This window comes from Xenia sp. Carnegie-2017, unplaced genomic scaffold (genome assembly GCF_021976095.1).
Source record: "Xenia sp. Carnegie-2017 unplaced genomic scaffold, XeniaSp_v1 HiC_scaffold_127, whole genome shotgun sequence".
Lineage (NCBI taxonomy): Eukaryota > Metazoa > Cnidaria > Anthozoa > Malacalcyonacea > Xeniidae > Xenia > Xenia sp. Carnegie-2017.
The window spans coordinates 26,379-46,302 of NW_025813433.1; the positions used below are offsets into that span (position 1 = coordinate 26,379).

Consider the following 19,924-nt stretch of genomic DNA (forward strand, 5'->3'; position numbering starts at 1 on the left):
CTTTTCCAAGAACTTCATGGATAATTGTCGCAAGAAAGAACGCAACTTCTTTATTAGAGTTACAACCATTAAAATGACACATGAATTCTAAGATGGAAGTATAGTTGGTAGAACATTGGAGATGAAAGGCATTGATTATATTGTTTTTATGGCTTGAGATATGAAGAAACTAGAACTGTTTAAAATATCATCATAGTTCACAATTGATCATAGTGTGAACTATAGAACTTGTGAAGACAATGATTATCTTGTTACTATACCTGAGTACATCATAACAACGTGATGTTATTAACCATAATATCAAGGTGGTCTTGATCGTTAATAATTGCTACCTTGTTATAATGATCTCCCCAACACAGCCCATATTCGTGACCATTGCACCCGAATACGAACAATATTGTAATAAGCATCTACGATCTTCTGCAGACTAAACATACGTATCATTGTAGGATTAAAGCTGAACTTCCGAGACTTGACGTAAACCTTCCACGAAATCGACTTAGGAGAAAAACAAAACATTTTGAATTTGGATGCAGAAGGAGATAACGATACTTAAGGATTTGAGAACTGGGGATTTGCATACTGGGGATTTGGGACACACTGGGGATTTGGGATACTTGGGATTTGGATACTTGGGTTTTGTTATTTGGGAACAGGGAATTTGGATGCTAGAATTTGGGTACTTGGGATAAACAATGGTCAGTGAATTATGGTCCAAGTTAGATGTACATAAAAATCTTATGTAAGATGCATTTTAATGTATACACAAACCTACGAAATGGCATCACCATCCAGTTTCACTGTCCATTACGAAAACTCTAAACGTAATAAAACACAATGAAGAAGTTGAGATAGAAGATATTCTGCTGAGAGAACATAACGCAAAGACAGTGCAGGAGTTCTTTAAAATTTATTTTCATGTTTATATTCAAGGTTCTCTGTTCTTCTACGGAACTTCGCTAAGGATGTAAAACGTCAGTCCAACAATAACAATAACAGTCCTACTCAGGACTCTGCTAACCTGGATAATGAACATCTTCGCGAGATGTCATCCATCATTTCTTGCTGTTACAAGCCCAACTCTACCTTGAAGACAATTTTAAGATTTCTGGCAGGGGAAGGGAAGAAGCAAGAAGAACGCTGGATGGGAGGGTGAATATTTAGTTTTAGCAGTGATTTGGTTTTAAAGCTATTTTTAATTGAAAAGAAATTAGTTGGTCACCAAGGATAATATGACCATATATATGAATACACCTCTCCCATTAAGTTCTAGCTTCGCCCTGGGGCGGAGATGGAGTCTAAAGACAATCCCCATAGCTATCATTAAAGTGGCGTTACCAGTCAACTGCGCTTGACAACACTTTTGTGCAGCGGTCTCCCCAGCTGGCTTCCTGTGAGCCAGCCACTTTCAGTCAGCGGCAACAGGCATCCGACCTTCATAGAAATACAAACAAAAGCGCAACGTTAATAGTTTGACGTTACAGCGTCAAACAATGTTATAAGCAACCTGAGGTTATATCGCCAAGGTGCTCTTGTTGTTTGCGATGAATGCTGTGGAATTCGTTAGTAACACCGCTGGACGCCGTGTGAAGGTATCGCGTTTTCACACCAGTACCGATAAGTTGAGCCAATTCAAGTTGGGAATGCATTTCAGTATCTAGAATGAAACAATGACTTTAGGGAAACGTAAAATATGCGCCGAGAGCGGAACGAGCATTTGAGCAACGAAAACGAGTGTTCAACAAGACGAACATAAACGTTAAATACATACGTATCTTCAAATAAAAATATCTTGAGAAAAAACTTCATTTTCTTATGTATATTTATTACAGAAGTACATTTGTGATACGATTCTCTGATGAAGGGTATGAAATACGGTCAACAAAGCACTTGGAAAAATGAAAGGTAAAGACTGTAGCAATATCGTGAAGATAAGACTACAGACAAGACCCTAGACTTTTCCTTTGATGAAAAACAATCGATCATATTTTCAGTCGTAGCCACCAACCATAATATATATGCAAGATGATTCTCTCTACCTCGAGGCAAGACTTCCGATGTAATTACCATCCGTTTGAGCGATGGTAAGAAGTGTCTTGATCGTCTCCATGTTCTTCGTTTCATTTCATGAATATGCGTGCCACTGGTCGCAGTAATTAAAGTGAACCTGGATAGAGCTTTTGACGAACATTTCTTTCCAACTACAATGTGAAAAGAGTTATTAGGAGTATCGAAAAATAGACAATGGTAAAGAATCTCCATTCATATTCCCTAACATCATTATAACTAGCTGTAATCATTGAAAAACTTTTAAGAAAAAGATTATTTCACATTCATGCATTCTGATATATCCATATATGTACACAAACAGACAAAAGAATTAATTCAAAGGTAAACAAACATCTGTTTTATTGTATACATATGGAGTATAATCTAAACCTTGAACATATAACGCACAAAGAACATGACGTGTATGTAACTACGTAAATATATTCATAAATTTCAACAATTCAACATTCAACATATTTTTTGAATACATATTTATGTCGAGAAAGGTCACCAGGTGATGAAAAGGTATGCAGAGACATTAATGTCGTTATTTCATACCCAAATATATAAAAAGAACACATTTTGTATGTTTATCAACTTACAGGCATGCTGAATATGCAAGATATTCTTATTGCACAGCGGATTCCATCAAGACAAAATAAAGCAACAGAAGAATCGTTGTATCTTGTAGATTGAAGCTGAACGCGGCAAGAAACGGACTCCATGCAACCTTAAACACACAAAACAAAATGGTTAACAATGGGGACTGAGCGGAGTTCTAGAAGCAGATTTAGCTTAAGTAGTGGATTATCTCAAAGAAAATTCAGTCAAATCATTCATTGCTCAGTTAATATATTAGATTATCAAACAGATTTACTCTTCGTCATCGCAAACATTTCATTACATAAAATCTAAGTCTTTTCTTTAACAAGATTAAGATGAATGTCATCATGTTTTGAAATCTACCCTTGTGCTTGCACTGTCCATATAAGTTGACATCACAATTCACGCTTCGTTAATCAATCCTTACATACACCACATAGATTATCCTCCAGACTCCACCTTTGAACATTGTCTTCACGTGACCAATCTGTCGCAGTGACGAAATCCGTCTGAATATGACTCACGTCTTCCATTTTGTTTTGGCGTTTTCCATCTGCTCCATTTCCATAGAATACAACATACGACGATGTTTCTCACTTTGCAAATCTGTAAAAGATGTATTATAATCAACGTCATGAAAATCGTCAAAAACCTGTATCCTAAATTATTGTTGATGTTAAATGAAAAAAAAAATTAACACATGGTTCATAGATTAACACTTAAATGATCATCACCTTGTCTAGTGTATCATCTGCATGTAAGAATTGAGCGACTTTGGTTGCTCGAAGGAGACCTTCAGATTGAAACAATTCCATACCTTTTGATGGATTCTTGTTAAAATCTTAAAGTAAATAGTAAAATTGAATAAAAGTACAAGATAAGCAAATTATTGACCAAACTTACAATTAAATTCCTTTCTCTGCGTCTCCTCTGTTTTAAGAGTCTCAAATTCTTTAAGCATTATCAATGGCTTTGTACTTCTGAGAACAAGTGACTACACCCCATTTTTGAGATTATAAATCACCGTGCTCCCCTGTTTTCTTCTCCTTTGGTGCTTCCTTTTCGAGATTGTTCATTGCACGATCAACCAGATCTGTCAAAATTTATATGGAAGAGATTAAACAGAAGTATTGAGGAATAACTATGATGATTTGAAGATCAATAAGGGATTGCATGGATCATTAGAGGTTAGCAGATCATTAACAGATAGCCTAGATTATCGGGAAGATAGTATAGATTATTGAGAGAGATAGACTAGAACATTGAGGGTAGCATGAGTCAATAATCAGTAACTATAAACATTAAGATTTAGCCTTGATCCACAGTGACACCAGCAAGGAAAAAGGATAACCAAGGGATAACTTAGATCCTGAGAGGTTAACTACAATTGTCGAACAACTAGTTATGATTAAGAACATTAGCGTGTGTATAAAGAAAATAATGGAGTACCTTAGATAAATAGGGATACAGAGTATAGAAAGATGGAATCTTGATGGAGACAAATTCTTCAGTGTAGCCGATATCAAAGAAAGTACAATGGATCATAAAGCGATAAGTTATCGAAATGTATAACAATATTAAGTTTATATTAAGCTACATGCGAGTTTCTTCAGTTTCATAAAGATGTTAAAACTCACCAAAATTATCGGCCTCCTGAGAACCAGGTTTAAAGTAAAGATCCTGCTCCATTCTACCATACATTTAAGAATAGAAAGCGAGACATTCCAGACCTTTGTACAAATACTGCGTTCTTGAACCTGGAAAATCATATAAAAACAAGATGACATTGATACTATTCATATAAAAGCGTGATAAAAGATGTATTATAATCAACATTGTCAGCACAAAAATTAGAGACATATTTCTACTCCTTTTCATGTTGATAGACTATGTCCCAGTTTTTCATAATAGACTACGTCTTAGTCCTTTTCGGTGGCATAGATGAACAAGAAAATGTGAGAACTAAACAGTTTGAAACATATTCATCAACTTACTGGTGTAAGCTCCTAATTCAATAGAGCTTGACATCCTTGGGCAACTTTAGACCAATCATTGATCAATCTTTGAAAGATATTCGACAAGCGAATTCACAGTCGTAATTTAAATATATATCAAACAGTCTGTGCTTCTGCAATAAGGACCACGAATGGACATTAATGGATAATATGAATGGATATTAATGTTGGTGGGAAGATAAAATAAAAAATTTAATTGTTGGTATGATAATTAGTAGTAAGGAAGAGTCACACCTCACCTCTTGCACACCCACGAAAAATTTAAACAAGAGGATTGTAAAGACTGAATATAGGATGGGATTTGGAAATAAAAGATGCTTAATTGTTGTACAGGGTTAAGCAAACGGAAGTGATATTTGGTAGAACTGGAGACAATGTTAGTGCAAGCTTTACACGAGAAAGTTGACAGTTTGCACCAGCTAGAGAAGTTCTCACTTACGTCTCAAGGTTTACATAAGCGAGTACAAACACAAAACATCTTTTAGTTCTTTTGTAAATAATAGTAATGCGAAACAGACAACTTCAAGAAAGTTTAAAATTTTTCTCTAACATGTATTCATGATTCATTTACAAATTATCTTTTGATTGATATAATTCATGTAGCTCCAGATACGCACGTTTGTACAGGCTAATGCAAACACAGTTTAAGTTGTTTTTCTCTGTTTAAGTTTTTATTAAGTAAATAGTGATGTCGGATGATGAATAGCTTTAGAACATTGTTTTGATGTCGATAAACATTCACGGTGTACATTAAAAAACAATGATTTTTATTAAACTTTCTGATAATCAGTAAAGTAATGATAATAATCATAAAATGCCATCAGTTCAATATTAGTTGTTTTATAAATACCTTGGTAGAAGCGTTCAAACTTTAGAGTTACTTGTCTTCTTTGCACAAAAACTTCAAGCAAAGTACTAATGATTAAATATGGTTTATTGCATTGAAACAAAAAGGAAAAGTTTCTCCATCAAATAAAAATGCAAATAACAAACTAGAAACAGGGAAACATTGAATGTCGTACTTCATTTAAGAAGATATAATATCTTTTAACAAAGGCTCCTTTGATGAGGTTATGACTCACTAGGTTAAATTAATTTCTCATTTGGCATTTTCCGTTTTTGTTAGTACTTTCAGTAATATATGTTAGTTAAGTTGCATGGGCTACAAACGTCATAACTTTGGTTAAAATGGTTGAACGAGAATACAGATTTTGTTCAGTGGTCTCCTTTGATTTTGGTAAAACCTTTGATTCAGTTTGAAATAACGTCACAGTTTAAAATTTTCTTTTCCAATTTGACTCCTGTTACTTGGTTCTCTGCTTTTTGTTGATGCTGTTTTTATGTTCTGTAATTACTTAGCGAGATTTTTTCTTTAAATTCAATGAACGCTTTTAAAATAGATTATTATGTTGTAATTTTTCTTTAGAAACTGAAATATTTTTAGTATCCATTTAAAAAAAATAACGAGTGAAAGCCAACTATTTACTTGCAGCACTTGGCCTCTTACATTGAGAACAAAAAATTGAAAGATTTAATCACAAAATCCTAGTTGAAACATGATTTTTTTATTTATCTTCAAATTGTAAAAATAGACCACCGTGATCCTTCATAATAGACCTTTTCAAGGTTATCGCAGCCATGTTGCAGGGGGTGCAAAAACATTGCGCGAGAAGCGCGCAGTCACGCATGGCGTCCATATAAATTACTAATAAATGCGCAAAATTACCCTTATACAATATACATATTGGCCATTTCTTTCAAAAATATTTCTCAAACTCATCCATTTTAATAGTCAAACTATTATTTGCAATTTTTTATACAAGTGAGACAAATTTTGTGGTAATCAAAAAGCGGAAAGTTAAAGAAAACATTTGTTTTTTTTTGAACAACTTGACCGTCATTTGAGCGATGTTCTTGGGTTCGCAAATGTGCGGATCTCGTAAGCCAAGTCAAACGAACTAAACCCTAAACTAGCCAGTAGCCGTGAGCAGTCATAGCCAAAATGGTAAAATGCGCGTTGTGCAGTTGGATATTGCGATAATGATATAAGCTATCCTATTACCAGTTAAGAGGTCTCATGTAGAAAATTTAGTTTTCATAAGTGGCCCAAAGATCAAGAACTTGCTGAAATTTGGTGAAAACAATTACAAAACAGAGCCGGTTGACTTTAACCCGAAGCCTGGTGCACAAGGTACTTTCATTTGCTCAAATTATTTTGCCTTGATAAGAAGAACCCCAAATAAAGGGAACGGATTATCCTTTGGTTTTTATACGCTATCAGAGTACGAAATCGAGGACCCCGCTTAAACGCGTAAAGGAGAAGAAACATGGACAACATCAAAGTGTCTCATCAAGCCCTATGACACCGAGGATTCTGATTCAGGATTTTGATGGAAGTCCAGCAAAAATCTGAGGCATCTTTACTCCCTGTCCTATAAAACCTGGATCAAGTTTTCATTCTCCTCTTTTGAATTTGCTCTTTTTTATCTTTATTTATTAGAAAAAACCATAAAAGCAAATGTTTCTTACTTCCAAGAACTTAGTCTAATGACCTTAGGATTTTCCTCCTGTTTTATGTAGATGCAACATTCAGAAAGAGGACAATTTAAGCTTATACGACCAAATCTGGTAAACAAACTTGGTCACGCTGCATGTGGGTGTCTAGGTATACGGACATGTACAGCTTTTGGAGTGAGTGCCCTAATAGGAAGGACAGCCACAAATTTGCCTTTTTGCTTGAACGTTTTGAATGTGATGTTTTTACTCGTGTATTAATTTCCAATTCGAATAGAAATTGTACAAAAATGTGTCGCTCGTGTCAAATGGTACAATATATTAATGAAGCGTTTACCAGCTTTCCAAGCGCCGTCCTCAGCTTGCTGTTAAAATTGAAGCCTTTAGCAAACTTATACGAGTTCTCCAGCACTTCGCAAAACAAAACAGTTGGTTAGATGTAAGATGTGAAACATTCCGTCGTGTTTTCGTTTACCGGTTCGTCGAGGTGTTGAGACACTGAAATAATGAAAAACTAAGTCAATAATTATAATGAGACATGTACGATTATTAAAGAAATTAAAACAACTCTGACTACAGGTATCGTTGCTACTTATAACAATGTCAAGACATGAAATTGTATGAAAGTTCAGCTCTTGTTAAATAAACGTCAAAACCAAGATGCAAAACTCTCAAAGAGCGCATTTGTTGGATCATGGTTGAATCCTCTCTGGAAAAACACGGTTGTAGCTACATATGGTATTTAAATGGCTATTTTTTAAAGTAAATAGTCCGACTCAATTGTGTATATAATAGTGTAATCACCGATAGCACTCCGGTGATCACATAGCTCAGAGTTCTATGATTTCTTTTGGTATTTCGCGAAGGAAAGTAAAATTCGTAAAAATTGCAATTTGTCTATTTTACATCAATCAACGATTTTGTGAATCAGTTTGACCAATCAGGTGAAAGAGAGTTACTACATCATTGCGGTGAGAATCAGTTTGACCAACCAGGTGAAGAGTTTACTACATTGTAGGTGATTTAGAGAATCAGTTTGACCAACCAGGTAAAGTTTGCTAGCGTGGTGATTTAGAGAATCAGTTTGACCAATCATGTAAAGTTACTACAACATTGTGGGTGATTTAGAGAATCAGTTTGACCAATCAGGTAAAGAGGATTTACTAAATCATTGTAGGTGATTTAAAGAGGCAGTTTGACCAACCAGGTAAAAGAGATTTACTACAACATTATGGGTGATTTAAGAATCAGTTTGACCAATCAGGTAAAGAGGTTTACTAGAATCATTGGTGATTTAAGAATCAGTTTGACCAACCAGGTAAAAGAGGATTTACTACAGTAGGTGATTTAGAGAATCAGTTTGACCAATCCAGGTGAAGAGGATTTACTAAATCATTGTAGGTGATTTAGAGAATCAGTTTGACCAACCAGGTAAAGGATTTACTAAATCATTGTAGGTGATTTAGAGAATCCAGTTTGACCAATCAGGTGAAAGAGGATTTACTACACCGTTGTAGGTGATTTAGAGATCAGTTTGACCAATCAAGTGAAGATGATTTATTACACCATTGTAGGTGATTTAGAGAATCAGTTTGACCAACCAGGTGAAAGAGGATTTACTAAATCATTGTAGGTGATTTAGAGAATCAGTTTGACCAATCAAGTGAAAGATGATTTATTACACCATTGTAGGTGATTTAGAGAATCATTTTGACCAATCAGGTAAAGAGGATTTACTACGGTTGTAGATGATTTAGAGAATCAGTTTGACCAATCAAGTGAAAGATGATTTATTACACATTAGGTGATTTAGAGAATCAGTTTGACCAATCAGGTGAAGAGGATCTTACAAGCCTGCATACAACACATAACGAACTTTGGGAATTCAACCCAAAGGAAATCGTTTATTCTATAAAGTCTCTTGAGGATAGTTATTGAAATTTTTACGTGTCTAAAGAAAGAAGTACAAATGTGAACTCGATAAATAGGGAGGTTCATATACTCATGTTTTTTGTATTAACTTCCAGTGAAATCAATTGTTCTCTACAGATTAAGAGATGCATATATGACTTTGTGACCACCCCAGCCCTACAACCACAGAATAATAATTATAGAGAAAGGGCCTCAAGTGTGCTTGCGTCCTCATGGCGCCATTTATTCCAGAGATATATTTAGGGTTTTCATTTGTTTCCAAACACTACAATTACATGACGTCATTACTTCGTAATGAAATTAAAAATATTTCAATATAAGAAATGACGTCGGTTCATTTTAGTGTTTGAAACAAGTGAAAACCAAAACTTCTTGCTGGAATAATGCCAGTCGATATACGCGGCACAATATGCTTGAGGATAAAACATCAATGGTTCCGACACAAGTGACTTTTCTGTATATTACATATTCTGTACTTCAGCTAAGAACTTTGTTATGCCACCAAGGGAACTCTGGTATAACAACATTACAAAAGCTCAATTATCTCGAGTATTCACCACGTGACCGCAATTATAACTGACCTGTAATTCCAGCCATAGTATCTTCATCCTCGCTTGCTGGTGCTTGGGAAAAAAAGACGGTGTCGATCATTTTGGATAAGTTCAATTGAACGACACACTTAATGATCAATGAATTGAACAACCTCTCCGTCTGCACAACTAAAATAATGAGATGATTTTACGACGTTAAAGTGGATACATGAAAAAATTTAAAAATGACACTCAGGTGTTTGTTGAACATTTCGCATTCACGCACAGACGATTTTCATTTGTCGTTGAAAATCGAACTTTTGAATATGTCAAACAAAGGGCTAATTTATCTTATTAGAGTCTTCTAAATAAAATAAAATAGCAACGAATGCCAAAAAATAAAGCAAAAACGAGTTCATAAAGTTCGAGCATTTTGTGAAAAATAAGTGTTAAAAGGAGAAGTAGTAATAATTACAAATTAGTAACATTATTAGTTCTATTAGCAACAATTAACAACATTATTGTTTCAAACATTGCAAAATGTAAATTTTAGAACATAAAAGGTTTCAGGAAATGTTAGGAAGCGTCGCTGTTTACTTCAGATTGAGTTTTCAAACGCATATATCAATTATACGTTTTCTACGCCCCAATAAACCAAAAATAAATAAATAAACAAATAAAGAAATAAAATTAAGGGAATTAAATAAATTAAACACGTAAATGGCAGCAGGCTGTGACAACAAATTATTAATCTCGATTTCCTAATTCATGATTTACCTGGTTCGTGTTCTTCGACAAGTTCAAATCGTAAACTAGGCGTACTATGGCTTGCTGTCTTGTTCTTTTGTTTCTTCAACTGTTTCTTGAGTTTCCTCCTCTGTTTCATTCAAACCTTTTGACGATTGCTGACCATCTTGTTCGTCCTCGTCTAAAATAATCGGAAAAATTTTCACTTGTTACTCAAAGATACAAGCTGTTTGTCCATACGAGTTAAAGATTCACACGAGCTATATTGTAATATGCGAACATTTGCTTCATATGAGCTTTTGGTTCAAATGAGCTTTTTTTGTATGCGAGCTTTGGCTTACCATGAAATATTTTCAATCCTACAATCATAGACAATTGAAGCAGCATTTTCCTTTAAAAGAATTCAAAAACTTTTTATTTACCTTCCAGATATTTGGGCACGATATCATCCTCCAGGTCAACAGGTAACATTATCTACAATATACGTCAATTTTAAGGTAATAAATACATAAAACAAACAGAATAGTTGAAAATTTGTCTGAAATTTTACAGTGAAATTTAAAAAGTGATTCAATACTTATTATCAGATAAATTTTCTCAAGCAATTTCACAAAATTCTGATTTAATAACTACACAAAACATTTAAAAAATTAAAACAACCAACTTGCCATAATTTGAATTACAACCAAGCGTGGTGCTTCCAAACATTTGTAATTTTAACAGAAGTTTTGTCTTTTCAATCCCGAAATCATCGGGGCTAGCTCGCTATCCGGGCAGCCTTGCTCCGTATATGATAATTTCTAGTACTTATCTTGAGTGGTGATGACGGAGGAGTGACATCGGTGTGGAGTGGACTCCACATTTCAATAGTTCGTGAAATTTTTAGTTGATTCAAATATCGTTTTTACATTGATATGTCTTTTTCCCAGACGTTTCGGAGAACGTGTTGCCAATGGATATGACGAGATTTTCCAAACAATTGGTACTGACCTCGCTAACTGCTCGTTATCTAGACATGTATTGAATGAACGAGCAAAGCAGGGACATCACCAATTAACGAGCAAAGCAGGACATATTGAATGAACGAGAAAGGCAGGACATGTATTGAATGAACAGACAAAGCAGGACAATCCTTGGTGATTGGTTCTGACACAACGAACCAATCACCAAGGCATATGCCAAGCACAAACACGTTGCGTAATTTCAAGCACCTTGTTTGACACACCACTCTAGATGGCCATACATATCATCAAGAAGAATTTCAGCAAGAATATCAAAATGCTGATTAAAACATCGATGATAGCAGATTGAGCGTGATTACAAGTTGTCATCCATTCTGATTTCTATAAAGAAACATCACAAATTTCAAAACAACCTCAGCTGATGTCTCATTTTATAACGAGGAAATACAACACCTTATACACGGACTTTTATTCTATGTAAAGGAAACGACCTTCCCGTAGTTTAAAACTTCTCCCTCGGTTTTAAAAACCAAAACATTCTTTACAGGTGGGTAACTTTCACAAAGCGAGTGTTTCAAAACTTCCATACTGGTACAAATCGTTTACACAAAATGAAATCGGTGTGAATAGAATGCAAGAGGATAAGAATGGATAGAGAATGAAGTAGAGACTCTAGAGATGAGAGTGGATAAAGGTGAATAAGAAATAGAGAGGAGAGATATGAGATCATTGAACTAAAATACATGGAACGCTACATGAAGCAAATAATTGAAGCCAAATCTTACATCCAGACACACGCGTGTTTAGTGTTTTGAGTTCTCTCGCGCAGTGAAAATTGATTGAACTACACCCGCTGTCTGGGTGTAAAAGGCCAACTATTACTACGGTTTTCTATTACAGGTAGCGTTCATGTATTTTAATTCAATAAAATGGATACAGTTGAAATGGATGAGTGATTGAGAATGAAGGTGGATAGACATGAACACATGAAATGAATATTATTCCATGTGGAACTGGATAGTCGTGTATGTAAGTTGACTTTTGCGATATAATGTGTGTTTATGGCAATCATAGACAATAAGACCAAAATAACGACATATTATATAATTACGCGTTTTGAAACGTGGTCGATTTCGGGAGAATAATGGACCAGAAAAATGTTTTCAGCGAATCAAAGCGCGCCATTTAGCCGGGTGACGCTTGCCATATAATAAGAGCAAAATAATGACAGTTTTCTAACCTCCTGCCAATCTATCTGTCTGTCTGGTAGTTTCATGTTGTCGAAAATTCGAAACAAGACTTTAAACACATCACGCCACCAATGTTGGAGAAACGTGTTCCGTATGTTTTCATGATTTCCAAACATCACGGTTAGGCCTCTAGTTGATGGATGGAAAATAGCTCACATTCAAATTATACAATGCATACTAATCTATACAGTACAAACAACTCAATATTTCCACACATACCTTGTTCTGACATCTAGTTTACATCGGTTGATGATACACGAAAGTTCAAAGGACTGGAAACCAGCCTTTCACAGAGTTCTGTCCTGCTCTGATATCAGCATTCTCTACCAAAGTCTTTAAATATCTGTTTATATAAGAAAAGAAAACAGACGCCATTGAAAAATGCTACACGAAAAAGCGTTGAAATAGATAATTAGGATTTGATTTGATCCAAAGTGGTTAGCTTTGATGTGATTTTGCAAAATTTCAAATAAATTTCAAAGGTGAAAAGTAGATTTGCAATTGTCGTACTACAGGATTTCGGAAAGAAATTTGGCGCAATTTCGTATCAGTCTTATTGCTTCCATACTCGTGTCGGGAAACTTGCGTTGCATGCGAATTCGAGAGACACTTGACGGCATCTTGGAAAGAGTCGATGGTCGCGGAGAAATATTTCTCAAAAATCGTGGCTGAAGAGAGATGGAGGATGTAAATTTATACACTGATAATCTTCTTGGATAAATGAATCTGTCAAAGCTTTGATTTGCAAGTGACGTTGAAACAGTAGAGAAACAGGGCTAAAAGTTTAAAAACTTTGCCTTTTGACGCAATTTGCATCAACTAAAACTGTTTCATACATTTATTTCATTTCTCCATTAACTCGTTTAATTATCATTCATGAATCATGAAGATAATCCATCGACTTTATGGTAAATAAAGTTTACCTTGAAAACTTATACGAATATGGCTGAATTACCATGGAAAGAACGAACACATAAAATTCTTGTTGCAAAATAAACGAAGTTCTCCGTCACATCCGAGAAACACATTTACTTAAGCGATATTCAAATTCAATTTGAATTTAATTCAATATTTACAGATGTCTAAGTCGTTCATGCTTGAAACGGATTCACCATCATTTCTTCAAACATATGCAATCATTTTATTTTAAAATTTTTAAAATTTGCACCGATACAGAGAACCTCACCCAAGAGAGACATAGACAGGTCGGCGGTAAGATTAGAAAAATCTCTTTGTAAACTACAAACCTGTTGTTTGAAAAGCGATTCCACGATTCCTTCATCATGATCGGACGCAGCCAAATGAAAAACGGAAAACATTTTCCAACCAGATTTGATGTTTGCGGCTTGCAGAATGAACCATTGTGTGACACATCGTACGACCATATCTCGAATTGTGGAAGAACTAAAATGTGAAAAATCCAGTTGTTGATTCAAGCAAATCGTAGACTGAAAATTGCAGTCCTTGTTGCCAAGTTCATAAAGATATTGAAGAAAGAATTTTAATCAAATCCTTCCAATTATAAGAGAGAGACAAGACAGAGCGATTGATCGAAAGACGTGTAAAATTCGTCGTAAAATTATAACTTGGAAAAGAATCTACAAAGTCTGCCACAAATTTTGTTTGAGAGAAAGATTTTCAAGCTGCAAGAAAATTTACATTTTCTGACAGAATTGACTCCTGCATAAACTTACCTGTTTTTCTTCATTATGTGTTCGAAGGGTCGGAGAAAATCCTTTGAAATCGGAAATTTGGCAATTCCCCCTTTTCCAAGAACTTCATGGATAATTGTCGCAAAGAAGAACGCAACTTCTTTATTAGAGTTACAACCACATTAAAATGACACATGAATTATCTAAGATGGAGAAGTACTATAGTTGGTAGAACATTGGAGATGAAGGCATTGATTATATTGTTTTATACTTGAGATATGAAAGAAAACTAGAACTGTGTTTTAAATATCATCATAGTTCACAATTGATCTGATAGTGTAGTTCATAGAACATTGAGAGACAATGATTATCTTGTTACTATACCTGAGTACATCATTAACAACGTGATGTTATTAACCATAATATCAAGATACAGTCTTAGTCGTTAATAATTGCTAACCTTGTTATAATGATCTCCCAACACAATATATTCGTGACCATTACTGAATACGAACAATATTGTAATAAGCAATCTCTACGATCTTCTGCAGACTAAACATACGTATCATTGTAGGATTGAAGCTGAACTTCGAGACTTGACGTAAACCTTCCACAAAATCGACTTAGGAGAAAAGCAGAAAACATTTTGAGATTTGGATACAGGAGATAACGATATAGGATTTGAGAACTGAGGGATTTGCATACTAGGGATTTGGGACACTGGGGATTTGGGATACTTGGATTTGGATACTTGGGTTTTGGTATTTGGGAACAGGGAATTTGGATACTAGAAATTTGGGTACTTGGGATAAACAATGGTCAGTGAATTATGGTCAAGTTAGATGTATAAAAATCTTATGTAAGATGCATTTTAATGTATACATGCAAACCTACCGATAGCATCACCATCCAGTTTCACTGATCCGTAAAAAACTCTAAACGTAATAAAACACAATGAAGAAGTTGAGATGAAGATATTCTGCTGAGAGAACATAACGCAAAGACAGTGCAGGAGTTCTTTAAAATTTATTTTCATGTTTATATTCAAGGTTCTCTGGTTCACTTAAGCCTGAAGATGACTACCGCTAAGGATGTCAAAACGTCAGTCAACAATAACAATAACAGTCCTTCTCAGGACTCTGCTAACACGGATAATGAACATGTCTACATAGAATCATCCATCAACATTTCTTGCTGTTACAAGCCCAACTCTACCTTGAAGACAATTTTAAAGATTTCTGGCAGGGGAAGGGAAGAAGCAAGAACGCTGGATGGGAGGGAGTGAATATTTAGTTTTGCTTGACTGATTTGGTTTAAAAGCTATTTTAATTTGAAAAGAAATTAGTTGGTCACAGCGGAATGTATGACCATATATATGAATATTCACCTCTCCCCCTGCATTAAAGTTCTAGCTTCGCCCCTGGGGTGGGAGATAGGTCACAAAGACAATCCCCATAGCTATCATTAAAGTAAACGTTACCAGTCAGCTGCAACGACAACACTTTGTGCAGCGGTCTCCCAAATGGCTTCCTGTGAGCCAGCCCTTTCGAGTCAGCGGCAGCAATGGGCATCCGACCTTCATAGAAATACAAACAAAGAAAGCGCAACGTTAGTATTTGGCATTTACGAGCGTCACAACAATGTTATAAGCAACCTGAGGTTATATCATAAGGTGTCTTGTTGTTTGCGATGAATGCTGTGGGTGAATTAGTAACACCGCTGGACGCCGTGTGAAGGTATCGCGTTTTCACACCAGTACCGATAAGTTGAGCCAATTCAAGTTGGGAAATGCATTTCAGTATCTAGAATGAAAACAATGACTTTGGAAAAGTAAAAATATGCGCCGAGCGGAACGAGCATTTGAGCAACGAAACGAGTGTTCAACAAGACGAACATAAACGTTAAATACATACGTAGAAAATATCTTCAAATAAAAATATCTTGAGAAAAACTTCATTTTCTTATGTATATTTATTACAGAAATACATTTGTGATACGATTCTCTGATGAAGGGTATGAAATACGGTCAACAAAGCACTTGGAAAATGAAAGGTAAAGACTGTAGCAATATCGTGAAGATAAGACTACAGACAAGACCTAGACTTTTCTTTGATGAAAAACAATCGATCATATTTTCAGTCGTAGACACCAACCATAATATATAGCAGATGATTCTCTCTACCTCGAGCCAAGACTTCCCGATGTAATTACCATCCGTTTGAGCGATGGTAAGAAGTGTCTTGATCGTCTCCATGTTCTTCGTTTTTCATTTCATGAATATGCGTGCCACTGGTCGCAGTAATTAAAGTGAACCTGGATAGAGCTTGTACGAAAGCATTTCTTTCCAACTACAATGTGAAAAGAGTTATTAGGAGTATCGAAAAATGAATGGTAAAGAAATCTCCATTCATATTCCCTAACATCATTATAACTAGCTGTAATCATTGAAAAACTTTTAAGAAAAGATTATTTCACATTCACATGCATTCTGATATATCCATATATGTACACAAACGACAATTAAATTCAAAGGTAAACAAACATCTGTTTTATTGTATACATATGAGTATAATCTAAACCTTGAACATATAACACGCAAAGAACATGACGTGTATGTAACTACGTAAATATATTCATAAATTTCAACAATTCAACATTCAACATATATTTTGAATACATATTTATGTCGAGAAAAGTCACCAGGTGATGAAAAGGTATGCAGAACATTAATGTCGTTATTTCATACCAAATATATAAAAAGAACACATTTTGTATGTTTATCAACTTACAGGCATGCTGAATATGCAAGATATTCTTATTGCACAGCGGATTCCATCAAGACAAAATAAAGCAACAGAAGAATCGTCGTTGTCTTGTAGATTGAAGCTGAACGCGGCAAGAAACGGATCCATGCAACCTTAAACACACAAAACAAAATGGTTAACAATGGGGACTGGGCAGGTTGTAAGAAGCAGATTTAGCTTAAGTAGTGGATTATCTCAAAGAAATTCAGTCAAATCATTCACTGCTCAGTTAATATATTAGATTATCAAACAGATTTACTCTTCGTCATCGCAAACATTCATTACATAAAATCTAAGTCTTTTCTTTAACAAGATTAAGATGAATGTCATCATGTTTGAAATCTACGCCCCGTACTTGGCACTGTCCATATAAGTTGACATCACAATTCGCTTCGTTAATCAATCCTTACATACATAGATTATCCTCCAGACTCCACCCGTACCTGAACATTGTCTTCACGTGACCAATCTGTGTCGCAGTGACGAAATCCGTCTGAATATGACTCACGTCTTCCATTTGTTTTGGCGTTTTCCATGCTCCATTCCATAGAATACAACATACGACGATGTTTCTCACTTTGCAAATGTAAAAAGATGTATTATAATCAACATTGTCAAACCGAAATCGTCAAAACCTGTCCTAAATTATTGTTGATGTTAAATGAAAAAAAAAATTAACACATGGTTCATAGATTAACACTTAAATGATCATCACCTTGTCTAGTGTATCATCTGCATGTAAAATTGAGCGACTTTGGTTGCTGTCTCACGAAGGAGACCTTCAGATTGAAACAATTCCATACCTTTTGATGGATTCTTGTTAAATCTTAAAGTAAATAGTAAAATTGAATAAAAGTACAAAGATAAGCAAATTGTTGACCAAACTTACAATTAAATTCCCTTTTCTCTCGTCTCCTCTTCTGTTTAAGAGTCTCAAATTCTTCAGCATTATCGATGGCTTTTGTACTTCTGAGAGACAAGTGACTACCCCCCATTTTTTGAGATTATAAATCACCGTGCTCCCCCTGTTTTCTTCTCTCCTTGGTGCTTCCTTTTAGAAATTGTTAGGCACGAATCAACCAGATCTGTCAGGAAATTTATATGGAAGAGATTAAACAAAGTATTGAGGAATAACTATGATGATTTGAAGATCAATAAAGGATTGCATGGATCATTAAGAGGTTAGCATAGATCATTAACAGATAGCCTAGATTATCCGGAAGATAGTATAGATTATTGAGAGATAGACTAGAACATTGAGGCCATGAGTCAATAATCAGTAACTATAAACATTAATTTAAGCCTTGATCACCGCTGAGCCACCAGCAAGGGAAAAAAGATAACCAAAGGGATAACTTAGATCCTGAGAGGTTAACTACAATTGTCGAACAACTAGTTATGATTAAGAACATTAACGTGTGTATAAGAAAATAATGGAGTACCTTCGATAAATAGGGGATAGAGTATAGAAAGATGGAATCTTGATGGAGACAAAATTCTTCAGTGGCCGATATCAAAGAGAAGTACAATGGATCATAAGCGATAAGTTATCCGAAATGTATAACAATATTAAGTTTATATTAGCTGCATGCAGAGTTTCTTCAGTTTCATAAAGATGTTAAAACTCACCAAAATTATCGGCCTCTGAGAACCAGGTTTAAAGTAAAGATCCCTGCTCCATTCTACCATACATTTAAGAATAGAAACGAGACATTCCAGACCTTTGATACAAATACTGCGTTCTTGAACCTGGAAAATCATATAAAAACAAGATGACATTGATACTATTCATATAAAAGCGTGATAAAAGATGTATTATAATCAACATTGTCAGCACAAAAGAGACATGTTCCTTTTTCATGTTGATAGACTATGTCCCAGTTTTTCATAATAGACTACGTTCAGTCCTTTCAGTGGCATAGATATGAACAGAAAATGTAGAGAACTAAACAGTTTGAAACATATTCATCAACTTACTGGTTATGGCTCCTAATTCAATGGAGCTTGACATCCTTGGGCAACTTTAGACCAATCATTGATCAATCTTTGAAAGATATTCGACAAAGCGAATTCCCGCAGTCGTAATTTAAATATATATCAGCGACAGTCTGTGCTTCTGCCATAATAAGGACACTGAATGGACATTAATGGATAATATGAATGGATATTAATGGATGACAGGAAGATAAAATAAAAATTTAATTGTTGGTATATTGATAATTAGTAAGGAAAGGTCACACCTCACCTCTTGCACACCCACGAAAAATTTAAACAAGAGGATTGTAAAGACTGAATATAGGATGGGATTTGGAAATAAAAGATGCTTAATTGTTGTACAGGGTTAAGCAAACGGAAGTGATATTTGTAGAACTGGAAAATGTTAGTGCAAGCTTTACACGAGAAGTTGACAGTTTGCACCAGCTAGAGTTCTCACTTACGTCTCAAGGTTTACATAAGCGAGTACAAACACAAAAACATCTTTTAGTTCTTTTGTAAATAATAGTAATGCGAAACAGACAACTTCAAGAAAGTTTAAAATTTTTCTCTAACATGTATTCATGATTCATTTGCAAATTATCTTTGATTGATATAATTCATGTAGCTCAGATACGCACGTTTGTACAGGCTAATGCAAACACAGTTTAAGTTGTTTTTTCTCTGTTTAAGTTTTTATTAAGTAAATAGTGATGTCGGATGAATAGCTTTAGAACATTGTTTTGATGTCGATAAACATTCACGGTGTACATTAAAAAAACACAATTGATTTTATTAAACTTTCTGATAATCAGTGAAAGACTCTCAATGAAAACAATAGGTTTCCAAAGAAATAAATGATCATAAAGTTCTGAAAATTTTCATAGCGTGA

General features: G+C 34.9%; 1 protein-coding gene across 1 annotated transcript; it reads right to left on the reverse strand.

Annotated features, from left to right (window-relative positions):
- Positions 1 to 1,408: 1,408 nt before the first annotated feature.
- LOC124446808 (brefeldin A-inhibited guanine nucleotide-exchange protein 2-like) lies at positions 1,409 to 17,161 on the reverse strand. The gene is made up of 4 exons (XM_046997693.1): positions 17,044 to 17,161; positions 16,437 to 16,602; positions 15,909 to 16,056; positions 1,409 to 1,434 (listed from the first exon to the last, which is right to left on the reverse strand). The coding sequence occupies exons 2-4, from the start codon at positions 16,506 to 16,508 to the stop codon at positions 1,409 to 1,411; spliced, it is 246 nt and encodes an 81-aa protein (XP_046853649.1). The 5' UTR covers positions 16,509 to 16,602; positions 17,044 to 17,161.
- Positions 17,162 to 19,924: the final 2,763 nt, after the last annotated feature.